Genomic DNA, 12,855 nt, shown 5'->3' on the forward strand with positions numbered 1-12,855 from the left:
TGCCAAGGGGAACATCCCCTCCGGCGACAATTACACGGCTGGTTGCACACCCCGTACCTACACGTCGAGCTACCGCGTTACTGCTGAAGGTATATGTATATGTATAGATTTATGAATGTATATATATATATATATATATAGGTATACATATAGGTATAAGACGAGACGCTGTGTATCCTCCGGCGGAACCAAGGAGCCCTGGGACCGACTCAAGATGGATGGCCTCACGATCGCGTCGCGGAAACGGTAAGAGGCGCGACGAATCATTGAATGAGGGTAACAGGCTAATGAAGAGTAATGTCCTCGCTGTTCCATACCGCCTATGGTATAGGTATACCGCTCCATCAAGGACGCCTACCTCTCGCATCTCACCACTCGGTTAACGTCTACACGCGCTGACGGTGAATCGACTCCTTTATCTTTTAATCCGAACCTCTCATCGGCTCTTTGATCGTTGACCCGATGAACCTGCTTTCGGAAACGAACCATCCCGTTTTTCAAATTATTCACTACTGCGCGTGGTTCTTTTTTTTTTTTTTTATTTTCATGCACACTTGCGGTGACGTTGAAAGTTTAATATATATTTCTAAGACCCGTTGTCAGTATCAATTGAAGTAGCTAGTAAACCAAATGTTGAAACACTTGTACCGATGGGGCGTCGTGTAGTGGAAGGTACAGAGTTTCAAGAAAAATAGAAGATACAAAAGAAACAAGTACTCGATCACTGAAGTAAAAGACCGATGTTTATTCGAAAAAATGCAGATAATCAGGATCTCGGTGTGGTCACATTATGTTCGTGAAGCAAGGAACTACGAAAGATGACGAAACTTTGTCTTACTCTACCCGCTAATCTTTGAATCCGTATTCTAAACAGCGTTGGTATCGAAGCGCCAATTACACGTGCGAAAATGGCACCTTATGCCGATAATCCCTTATACGAAGGAAACACAATATCGATACCTTACAGCAGGGAATGTAACCAATCCTCGAAGGTAATTTGGAGTTCCTTAATCAGAAAGAGGGATCCGTTTCACTCCTGGATATTGCCGCGTCAGTATAGAAAGCTACAACAGAGGATACCTCGCGTGGATGCGAAAGAGTTATTGTGGAGGAACCGTGGGGGTGAGGGCGAGGGCGCGGAGGGCGAGAGCTGGTTGAGCCAGCGAGGGAGTCAACTCTCTGTAGCACAACAGCAGAACTGAACGTAGGCGGAAGATGCGAGCTTGGGAATCAATAAGGCCAGGGCAAGGGCAGAGGTTGGGACGGAGGGCGAGGCTGGGCTGCAAGCGGCAGGAGGTAATGCCGCGCCCATAAAGTTTAACGGTATCACAGGATTCTGGCAGGTATATAGTGCGAAGAGCCTCGGGTACTTCTTCCTCGTAAACTTTCTCCGGCGCGAAAATGCGAGCTTGAAAAGCTGCGCCGACTACCGGCAAAGGGTTCCGTCCGCGACTCCTCATAGCCGCCGAATTAGCATCGCCGTTGAAAAATTTTTTTTCCGTTTTTGGCGGGGCAGCTTTTTGCGACAACTTCTATTACAGACAGTCACTCCGTTCCTCGCGACTCGGGAGTGCTCGAATCGGGGAGCAAAAGTTGCTGTTGGAGGGTAACTGGTGTCTGGTGGCGAGGTCGTCTCGAGGGCCGAACAACACGTCAGGAGGGCAATAAAATCTCATCAAATCACAGTGTCCCTCGCTTCTTTCCGCCTCCTGCAGCCCTCCCGCAAAGCTCCTGCACCAGGCTCAATCTACGGAAGCTTATATAACTGTAATGAGACTGTGGTCCGTGGACTCATCAATCACTCGACGGACCCCAACGAAATTAACGTTTTCTTATACCGTTGTTACGGACGTCCGCTTCTTGGACCCGCTTCAACTTCCTCACGTCCAGAATCCGAGGATCCGTATCGTGGATAAAATCGCGCCGACAATTATGCGAGATATTTCTTCGGGTTCGTTTCTCTTTGCTTTCGCAAAATTGACAAAGTTCACGCGAGTTTCCGTTTCTGACGAGATTTCCTGCGCACCACCGGAGAAATCGGGGAATGTGTATTGCGTGCCGGAGTTTCGAGCTATCGGGCAACGAAAGGATAGAACCGGAGGGAGCTGCACGGGCCGTAGAGAGAGAACGATAGAGAGAGGAGGAAGGGAGGAGGATAATATTGATCCCCTCGTAGTCCCGCCCCGCCTGGTAGCCGCCGCCATCATTATATTACCCACCATCCCTCCGTCCATCTCCGTCTTTGTCCTCCTCGCCCGCAATACCGGCTTTTCTCGTCTGCCTACCGCGTTTCGCGCGTCTTGCAAAAGCACACGCTGTTTTCATTTTCCTCTATTTTTTTTCATTTTTTTTTTTTTTCTTTCTTCTTTACGTAAATGATACTCTGTTTTCTGTTTATCTCACGAGGGACGAGGAAATCCGAATGAAACAAGGACGATTTGCAAGGTGTACGCAAAAGTCAGGAAAACGAAAAGTTTGAACGAATACGATGAAGAAAAAGAAGAATAAGTGACCGCGTACGCGGCACCACTTCATTAAAAATAAATTCCGTGAAGGAGCCGCCGGATATCCGGGGCTTCGCGAGGATTTGATGCCGCAACCCCCGAGCAGTAGTATCCATAACTCTGAGCCACCCTTTCCTCCTCCTCCTCCTCCTCCTCCTCTTTTCCTTCTTCTTCTTCTTCTTCTTCTACTTCTTATATCTTGCGCCGCTGTTTCTCACCCCCTCCTCCCTATTCACTCTCCGCGAGTGCGACCAAACGACGATAGGTAGGTACTGTCTACCTGAATATTTTTCGCCTACCTCTCCAAAGCACCACCATACATGTATACCTGTAACGGTGCATTTATACTCCAGGTTCGCGTCACTGCGGCTCATTTATAAATTTTTTTTTTTCTTCTTCTTCTTCTACGCGCCGAAGCGAAGCTAACCGATGTTTGCTGTTCAAGGTGAGATTGATGGTATCTTTCCTGCCCTCTTTTCTGATAAACGACTCTCCGTACTATCTCGAATATCAAGTAAACGTCCAAACACCTCGTGACTTTCGTTCATTTTCACCCAAATCGCACGTTTCAAAACACTATGGATCGGTCTACATGGTTGATCGAGAATTTCTACATTCCCTTGTTTCTGCTTGCGCTCTTCTAACCGATCGATCCATCATGTTACACGCTTGTCAGATCCGCTGAGTAGGTGAACTGCAAAGAAAGCCGGTGCGCGAATTGCGATTAGTTGCAGGCACGGATTCATTAACTGCGTTCACGAAATCATCGGTTTATAGATAAGATATACATGCTCTAAACTCCAGTTTCAAAACACAGGCGATATAATATTTATACGAAACGCCGTCGAGCAATCGATTTCACAAGAGAATCAATCATCTCTGACGAATGAATTGCACAAAAGATGAGATCCGTAATCAACGTCCACGTGATATAGCGAAGACTTCATCCTCAATTTAAGAACGATTCAGTCTTCCCTGAATCCAGCCCGCGTCTCGGGGAATGCGAGGATATAGCGAGGCGGTGAAAATACTGAAAAATAGGCAAAAATAGGGGGAAAAAAACGAAACTGAGTTTGAGTCGAAATAAAGGAGCGAGAGCCAACCGGAGAGATATTCGCCGGTGGATATATACGCGGCTGCACGGACAGCTGCGCGTTGCGCGTTTCGAACGAACCAACGTCGGCCATCATGGCTGCCAGGTTGGATGTGCCGCGGTTTCCCCCGGTTCTTCTTACTCTCCTCCTCTCCTCTCCTCTCCTCTCCTCTCCTCCTCTCTCCTCTCGCTCCTTCTTCACCCCGAGGGGAGATCCTCCCTCTCAGATTCCCTGCCCTCGTCCCACGTTCTGCAAACCTCGCTTTCCAACAGCAGCTTCTCCATAAATCTCACTATGCCGTCGAGATGGATCAGCGAATACGTATATCTTAGGGTGGCATCCACCCCAACCACCCTCACTGTATACGTGTGCCCTGCACCTACACCCACACCTGCAACAGGGCTTCAAGAGCGAGACTGGTGTACGTTGATACACAACGCATCGGGAGTGGATACGGAGCGAATTCGTCACATCGAATACCGGCGAAGTGGATAGAGGTATGCGTTCACGTGTGTGCAACACCGACTCTATTCTCTTGACGAATCGCGACCGCCTCTTTTATACATATGCGCTCGTTACACTCGGCGACATATTTTCTCTCGGATGAATTGAGTTTCCGAAATCGTTTCGTATCCTGAGAAATGGAATCTGACTCGAGGAAGTCCTTTCCTATCGAACTTTCGAAAACATGCAAACGATCCGGACTTCGGGGTGTTTTATTCCCGTCAAAGTGTGATTATCAAGTGATTATCAAACCGCACTAACAACGAGTGAGAACGGAATCGAGAACCATTCGTGTACTTGCGTACAAGCCGACTTACTTTTACTCTTGTAAACAAAGTGGAACCAGGCGATGAGATTGGAAAATCATCGGCGGGTAGTTATTGGAGATTTTCAAGAAAAAAAAGAAGATTTCTTTCGACAAAAAGTCAAGCGACCGATTAAACTTGGCCAGGTTCGAATTGCTTCACAAACGTTTTCGACGGTCTGCATGCAACACGAACGGGATCTTCGGGAATTATACCAGGCTCTTGTTAACGAGACGTTTAAGCGTGACAAATCTTCTAGCCTGATTCAAAGAATTATGTTATAAGAGCCGTTTGGGTTTAGGGATCGAGAATAACAACGTGTATTTTTAAAACGATCAGTAAGTATATATCGGTTGGCGTTCCACGCCCAGATCGTATCACGCTGCACGCGTACGAACATAATTCATGAAATCCTATTTTCGACGTGTATTACTTCTAGCGTATGGAGTCCGTTTGGTCCGTCTTCTGGTCGAAAAGAATTTTTTACGTTGGCTAGGGACGATTTTTTTTTCCGATTGGGATTTGTTCGGTCCAAAATTCTCATCCGACGGGATAAAAGATCCACCTGCGGACAATTCGAGTTACCTATTGGTCTATTGGTTTTTTTCTTTCTCTTGGCTGATATCCCCCTCGGGAGGTGTGAAAATATTCGATTACTTTATCTGGAAAACGGAAGCTCTCGAGCCTCCGTCGCCTACTTCGCGAACGTTAAAATAATCTTTCCATTCCCGCGGTAGTTTGCGTGGCTCCACCAGGAACGCAGTGGAGCAGGTCAGGTGGGTATATAACGTTAATGTGATCCCGATGATCCTACGGGATTTGGCACCACGACCCTTATTTGTAATTGCCTGTGAACGTGAACCGCAGCCTCAGCTGCGCCGCGAGCGTCACACTCTTTTCGTTTTGCCGAACCATTTTATATATATATCCTCCTCGTGTTACATCCCTTCTTATACGATTTTATCGTCGGTATACGGAGCATTGTACACGATTCTACATATTTCTTTGTTCTTTTTCGAAATTAACTGTGTAAACATTTTTTTTCTATTCCACGAAATGTTATCGCAGCAAAGCTTTCGCGGATATTTTTCACGGCCTCGCGAGTTGATTCGAGAATACGCGAAAACTGGCATCGTTTCCGGGACCATGGAAACACACGTAGTTAAAAGTTGAATGGTTAAAGCGACGCGGTGCGATGGGATATGATACAAATGTTATTAGCCTTTACGTTTGCCTAATACCAGCGCAAGACTGAATACGTGTGTGCACAACGATCGGTAACCGGCGGAATGTGGAAATAGAGTAGAGAGAACGGGGAGTTTTATGGATTTTTTTTTCGTTCCGTTCGTCGTTGTGGTAGTGAAACGTATAGCTGCACCAGTGGGATTCGGATATTCAATGTTGGCGCACCTGTATGGATATTAAATTAACACCCGTAAGCCGCGAGTATTAACAACTTTGCAAAAGATTACACGAGATTATGAGCTCAAGCGAAACACGTGATTTTTAATGCTCATACCGCAGCAGCAGCGCGGTTTCAAAGTGGATCTTTCAAATTCATAAATTAATAAACAAACGTAATTGCGCGTCCCCCCAATTTTCGTCGCAAAGGTAACGCGACGCGTCTCGTTAACGGATTCGAAAACATCGTCCAACGCTTCAAAATTCTCAAATCTACGAACAGTGTAACGCGAGTAAGAGTCGGATACTCGATTTTCACCCTTTTCCAAAAGACGCGGGACTAAAGAATTCTCTTCTCACCGTCGGCCGAATGGATCTTGCGATAAGTATGGTAAAATTTTACGGCGAATGGTTGAGAGGGCGAGACAAGGGGTGCGTGGCGCGTGTATAAAGGGACCGATTTGACCTCTTTCCTCACTTTAAAGACTCGTCGAAGTGGCTCTCGAGCCGACTACAATGCAAATATACACGAGTCCCTCCTTTCCTGTCTACAGAGTGCAAACAATAACTCGAGAGAACTGAAAATCCCAAAGTGCAAGACCTTCGAGGATTGCAAATTCCGATTGATCGACCCTTCGGATACCTCCTCCCTCAAACGACACGAGTGACCGATTTTCCCGTGGCTCCAATGGTCTGGATCACCAATTTGCCAAACGCGGTTCGTATTGCGTAAATTTGCAGATCGCGCAAATGTGACGTCGCAGTGCATGGCTTGGACGTAATAATTGATATATACACCGACGGCGTTCCCCGTTGACAGCCGCTAACCCGGCGAATACGGATGACACCCGGTAATCCGCATCCTCGTGCCCGCCGCGCCGCTACCAACGTTCGCTCTCCGGCGGGTTGCAGGGTGTTCCAATCCGACCACCATCCCCGGTACCAACGGCACTCTCGCCATTCTCTGTGTGTATGTGTTTCCGTGCGCGATGCAGCAGCCATACTAATCCGCCGATGGATTTATGGTCTTAATCACCGCCGGATTACGAGGGACAGCCACGCCGCAGATAGACACGAACCGAAACATACGCCTGCCTCTTTGCAGATAACGCGAGTTCAACCACGCGACCAAAGGGATGGACAATTTTCTCAGGTAGAAAAACGAGGGATTTTAAAGCAAGGAGAAAGTCGTCCAGTACTGCTGATTTATCAACTTCTTGGCTCGAATTCTCATTTTCTTGTTTTTTTTTTTTTAATTCTTATTCGTTCTTTCATTTTTATTTTTCAACAGCGCGACTCAACGCAGATACAAATTTTCTCGCCCACAACGCCAGATTTCTCAATTCCGCAATTGAGGAATCAGACTTGATTTATACGATGTGAAATATTTACCGTGCGCGTGGATAATTATAAACGCGAGTATGCGACTATCCGTTGTTGGAAACGAATTCACGGTGAATTCCAAGTGACGTGAAGATTTATCGCTGCGAACAACGTAGGTTGGGAAATATTGTCGTACTCGACACGAGAACAAGTTTGTCTCGCGTATTTACGGACCGGACACACACGACGATTTTCTAACTCTTGTAAATCTTGGACACTCGTCTTGGCCTATAACGCATTGTCGAGCATGTGCGAATCGAATGAAGAATAACAGAATTACACGCGTTCTGCGATCACGTTGAGTAAAAATAAAATAAAAATCACTTCTTCGTTCAATAAAAATCCAACGATAATTGACATATTCGCGAAGACACGCGAGGCTGTTCCAATTCGATTGAATTTGAAAATGCGTACGAATACCGCACGTGACAAGTAATTGGAAAGGTGTTCCCGTCTCGAAGCGAAAGGACTGATTGTAAGCTCCGAGGTTTGAGAGGGTGATAAACCCCGGAATCGTTACGGGCACAGTACAAAACAGAATCGGTGTATAAAATAAATTCCCCAATGGCGAAAGGCTTAGAGACCGAGGGTAGTGTACGGGAGACGAGGTGTGACTTCGAGCCGTTTCACCGTCGGCGGCAACGTCGGACGGATAACGCGGTAATCGTATTTTAGCTGTTCTGCCAGTGCGTTAAACAAAGAGCCACGACCTCGCGGGGATCACCGATTTACAACAAAGAACCGGTGGTCGGTGTCGGGTTCCGCAGGATCCACTGCAGAGGTGCAGCAGCATCGAGGCTGGATATCGGCGAGATTTTGGCGAACATTTGCCGCGAGGTCGACGCCACTGTTGCCGTGTGTGGTTCGGTAAATCCGCGGGAGCTTAGCGTCCCAATCCTCCTCCGGACAGGGGGTGGACCCTCAACCTCTCGCGGCGCAATGACTCCTCTCTACATCGGCTCGCAAAATTCAAACGTGCAACCGGATCGAGCGATTCTCGTGATTCGGACGATTTTCGAGCGGGTTCATCGAGATCCTGACGAGACGTTGGGATTACTTCGAGGACTGTATAACGATGTTGCGTGTGTCAAGACGTGGAGAGGTGCCGAGGCTCCGCCCTGGCGCTATAACCCCCCCTGACGAAGGAGACAGGATGCGAGGATGAGTGTTTTACTTGTAACCGATATACAACCGGCGCGTCAATGCCCAGCCTTGTATTCTCCCCGAAGGATATACGTATATCCATACTTCAGATATTCGAGGATTAGAGTTTGTTATTTTGACCCTTCGGCTCGAATCTTACACCGCTCTACCAACGGCAGGTTGCAGACGTCTGGCGTGGATATTTCGAAACCCAGACTACCCTATACCCCTCGTGACATCGGACCGAAACTCGTCGACCTCGGTATCCAGACCTGAAGCTAAAGAAGACCTCTCAATGAATGAATACCACACCACGATTTCCCAAAAGTTTTTTCCTCCAACGAGTACAATCTTCGATAAAATTTTAATCGCGAGAATTGTCGCACAAAGTTGATTCGCGTCGTTTCTTCGTTTCGAGTAAATCACAATCGATATACAGAGACTTACGATTCGCGTGAAAACTTTTTTTTTTTTCTTTATCAACGAGCGTAACTCACCCTGACACGAGCTTCCGTGAGGTTCGTCCACATGGCGATTTCCTCCCTTGTCGACATGTCGGGATAACGATTCCTTGCAAAAGTGGCTTCGAGCTCCTGCAGTTGCTGCGAGGTAAAATGCGTCCGTTGCCTCCTCTGTCTTTTGCTCTTCTTCCCATCCTTGTCCTCGGCATCGTTGACCCCGACACCTCCTCCGGGCGAAACAACCCCACCGGCCGATCCAAGCTCGTGTTTAACTTCCGTCGGCGTTCGGACACCTGCAAGACAAATAATTCGATCGGCTATATTCAACGATGCGAAATTTATTCTTCGCCGATGATCGAGATGCGTCTCTCGGAATGACTCTGTACCGATATCTCTCTGCTGCGAATTAATTTAAGATTCAAAGAGATGTGACACGAGTAAGAAAAAAAAAATCTCCTCACGCACGCGTGAAACTCCAGAGTCTGTTTACGCTCGCCTAAAATTTATCAAAGAGTCCTACTAGAGCTCCGAGTGTCGGGGATAGATCACGCGGTGCTTTTGATAGATAATCTCAATACCGCGTTTCGTTCGGCATAGGTTTTAAGCGTCCACATATATAGGGCACACCAACACAGATCGAGCTCACGAGCCTCTCGTTTACCTGCGTCTAGACGGGTGAAAATGGGGGAGTCCGTGAATGTGAGGGTGACAGGTGAGGAAACGCCTCCTCCTCCTCCTCCTCCTCCTCTTTCTCTCTCTCTCTCTCTCTCTCCGCCCCTCTCGCCTATTTCTCTCTAGCCGGCCCCTAAGCGCGGCCAGTACTGACAGCCGCGTGATGGATTGGCTCTGGTCAAACGTACCGCTATCATCGAACCTCGCTGATGGTGATACCGACTCGAAATTTAACGGAGAAAACTAACCCGCCGAGGCCCACAACCGCTAACCGGCTAACGAACAAACTACGTTCAATGGGGGAGGGACGGGGGAAGCGGATGAGGTCTTCATCCCGGCGTCGCGGCGCCCAAAACATTACGCTAGTCTGACAGATAAGGGTCCTCGACGACGTCGAGCCCAATCGCTTAGCCGCTAAATTTACCGCTCGATATTTGCGACAATTTTTTAACACGCTCATGCGGAGGCGTTTCGGTATTTGGCTGAGCTTTTCCAACATCGCTGCTTTTACTTTTCGTTCTTATTTTCCTAGACCGTAAACACGTGTACAGAAGAGATCAGGGAACGCTAAGTGATCGGCAAACAGTATGGGAGGTGATCCTTGAGGAACAAACAGACTTCAGACTTGAAGAATGTATGTTTCACCAACAAGATCCGGACGGTGTTGTAATAAACTTGAGAAGAAAAGACGAAACTAGTTCCACTAATTTTCTTAGTTGCAATCAAAGCAGGGCAGAGTGTTTTTCACCTTAGTAAACCGCACGTCTCGTGCATGAAGTTCAATCCCTGGTATATTATGGACAAATGTCGAATATAACGAGCATATATAACTTCATTCGCGTTACGAGACAATTTACATTTTGACTTTAAAATCGCAGCTCCCGTTAATACAATCTCGAAAATGATCGTGTCGGATTGCGTCAACCCCTATCTCAAAACTTGGCAAAATTCCAATCGTCGCCGTGAAACAATAACTTTGGTCGCCACTCACCTTTCCGTATATCCGGCCTGTGCGTGTTGTTGGAACGATTCCTTGGCTGCGCCGAGGAAAAGCCTCCCGACGGTGTCGTGGGTGTAGCACCAGGGGTGCTCGGGGTGCTGCCACCCGGTGTGTGCGCTCCGTGACCGCTGGAGTCTAGTCCGGTCAGGGCCCCGTTGTTGCTGTCCCGGAAGTCGCCCTCCGCCCACACTGCAACGCAACACCAAACCTCTTGCAACATAGTTTAAACTGACCCTAAACACGTGTAGGGCAAAAACCGCGGGTGAAAATAAATTCGGAAGAAAGAAACCGCCGATTTGTCCGAAGTAAATCCTGCGAGTCAATTTTCACTGAACAAATTCGCGAGAATTATAAAAGTTCCTCACTGTGATACGGAGTTTCAATATTAAGTGTATACCTACATCGAGAAAAATTTCAGGCATTATCCTTGCGGGACAAATATTGAAATTCCTCGACACTTTCTTATGCATACGTATATCCTGTGTGCACACATACGTAGATAGCGTATGCAAATTTCAACCACTCTACGGGATAGAATTGTCCCGGAGTGTTTCACGGTGGTGAGGAATGAAACGAGAGGAAAAACGAGGAACGAAGATAACGTAAGCATTGGACCGAAAAAGAAAATGGATTGAAGCATTCGTGTCGGAAGTTTAATTAATTTCATTCTACTTGGAAATCCTGGATTGACGATCGAAATGACTGGGTAATTTTTTTTTCAACGGCGTGTTTTATTTTTGTCGTTTTTTTCCACGTTTCCTCAAGCGTAGCTCATTTCATGATTATACGGATAATAAAACAATACGATCTGAACGGTTGTATATTCCTAGGTATGTAATAACGTGTGCCTACCTATCCATATATATGTATATGTATATCAGCCGGCAATAAACTCGTCCTTGCCAAGTGCAATCGCGACAAAAGCTTACGCAGTTGTTATACCTATATAGTCCCCTTATCATTCCCAGGTGTTTTATATTTCTCTGTCGTTAATTATACAATCAAATATAATTATGTATACACGCGTAGATATATGGATGTTCCTTTACTATTGACTTTGCAGGCTTTGCTTATTACGCTAATTGGTAGGTGTACTTTACGCAAGCTCGCAATAATTTTGCCTTGATTTGGATATTTTTATATTTTTTTTTTCATTAATATACAATTGCGCAATCAGGCCTGTTTCTTGCAATTTGTCAAATAATACAGTCAAGCGAATATAACAATCATTTATGACACTCGTGATAGAAGTTCGTAAAAAAGGTTTGAACAATAAGAAACATAAAAGGAAAATACTTATTATTTCTCTGTCGGAGTAATAAAATCGATCAGCAATCAGTTATCGGTTTGTCTTTATTGCGTCCTTGCGCAACGTCTAAATTGCGCGGTTGAATTTTCTCGAATTTTACGTCGTACGCGTTACATAAATCCAAGTAATTTGTATAAAATTGTCGCAATTGTAATTTCTCGAGCTGCAGCGTCGTTATCAATCTAAAAAACAATTAACGAAACAAAATACAAATGCAAAATGTCAAACCCATCAAGAGTACGTATACGTACGTATATAAACGAGACTCGAGTTTAGTCGTGAAAATTTTCCTCTCTTTGCTTTTCTTCAAGCAAACATAGGTACCTATACCTACACGGATACACACGGATACGCGGAAGCGAAGAAAAGGAAACACTGGGACAAATAAACCGCGGGTCTCTCCCGGCTATTACTCGAAAAGATATATACCCCGCATGCGAAGGCAGTTTTACGAGCCTCAGTCCTCCCAGTTCCTCTGCCCGCCCATTTTTCGTCCAACATGCGTACGATATAAGATACGAGGATAAAGTTGAGGCGTCCAAAGATGCCGCCAGCTCCTACTTTGCGAACCCAAACTTAAATCTGGAACAATTCGTTTTTCTTTTCCACCCCCAAGTAGTGTGTACATAAATATAAGAGGTATAACAACTGCTGTAAGCTCCTCAATTTCATCCACCTTGCCACACTTGGCTAAATAATTTATCACGTCGATTTCGTGTGGTTCGGAAAAAAAGAAAAAAAAATATCTACCGTACATTCGTACATTATCGGTAATTACTCGGTATCTATGCAGGTTATCGCAGAAACGCGGTAAATTAAATCAACCCCAAAACGTCTCCAGTTCAGCAGATTGATCGTCACGGCTTCGAGTGAGAAGAAAAATAAATGAGAGTTGGAGGTTGGGGCACAAAAATGGATAAAAGATACCGTTCTTGCAGCACTCTCGAGCAAAGTCTCGTAGCTTTTCTTTAAGGCCTAAAGCGCGAGATGAGGATACTTAGCCGGTACAAGCTGCTAACTGAAATAAATCATAGCTGCCGCGTGGGGCTGGTTATATAGGTATAACACGTTTTATACAA

General features: G+C 46.2%; 1 protein-coding gene across 3 annotated transcripts in view; it reads right to left on the bottom strand.

Moving 5' to 3' along the window:
• Positions 1–12,855, bottom strand: part of LOC124174337 (pituitary homeobox homolog Ptx1) — a 40,297-nt gene that overhangs the window by 1,247 nt on the left and 26,195 nt on the right. For all 3 annotated transcript variants that reach the window (XM_046553383.1, XM_046553382.1, XM_046553380.1), the window contains exons 2-3: positions 10,459–10,656; positions 8,832–9,088 (exon numbers count right to left, since the gene is read on the bottom strand). In XM_046553383.1, coding sequence (XP_046409339.1) covers positions 8,832–9,088; positions 10,459–10,656 — 455 coding nt within the window. The remainder of the gene's footprint in view (positions 1–8,831; positions 9,089–10,458; positions 10,657–12,855) is intronic.

This window comes from Neodiprion fabricii, chromosome 1, assembly GCF_021155785.1.
Source record: "Neodiprion fabricii isolate iyNeoFabr1 chromosome 1, iyNeoFabr1.1, whole genome shotgun sequence".
NCBI classification, from domain to species: Eukaryota; Metazoa; Arthropoda; class Insecta; order Hymenoptera; family Diprionidae; genus Neodiprion; species Neodiprion fabricii.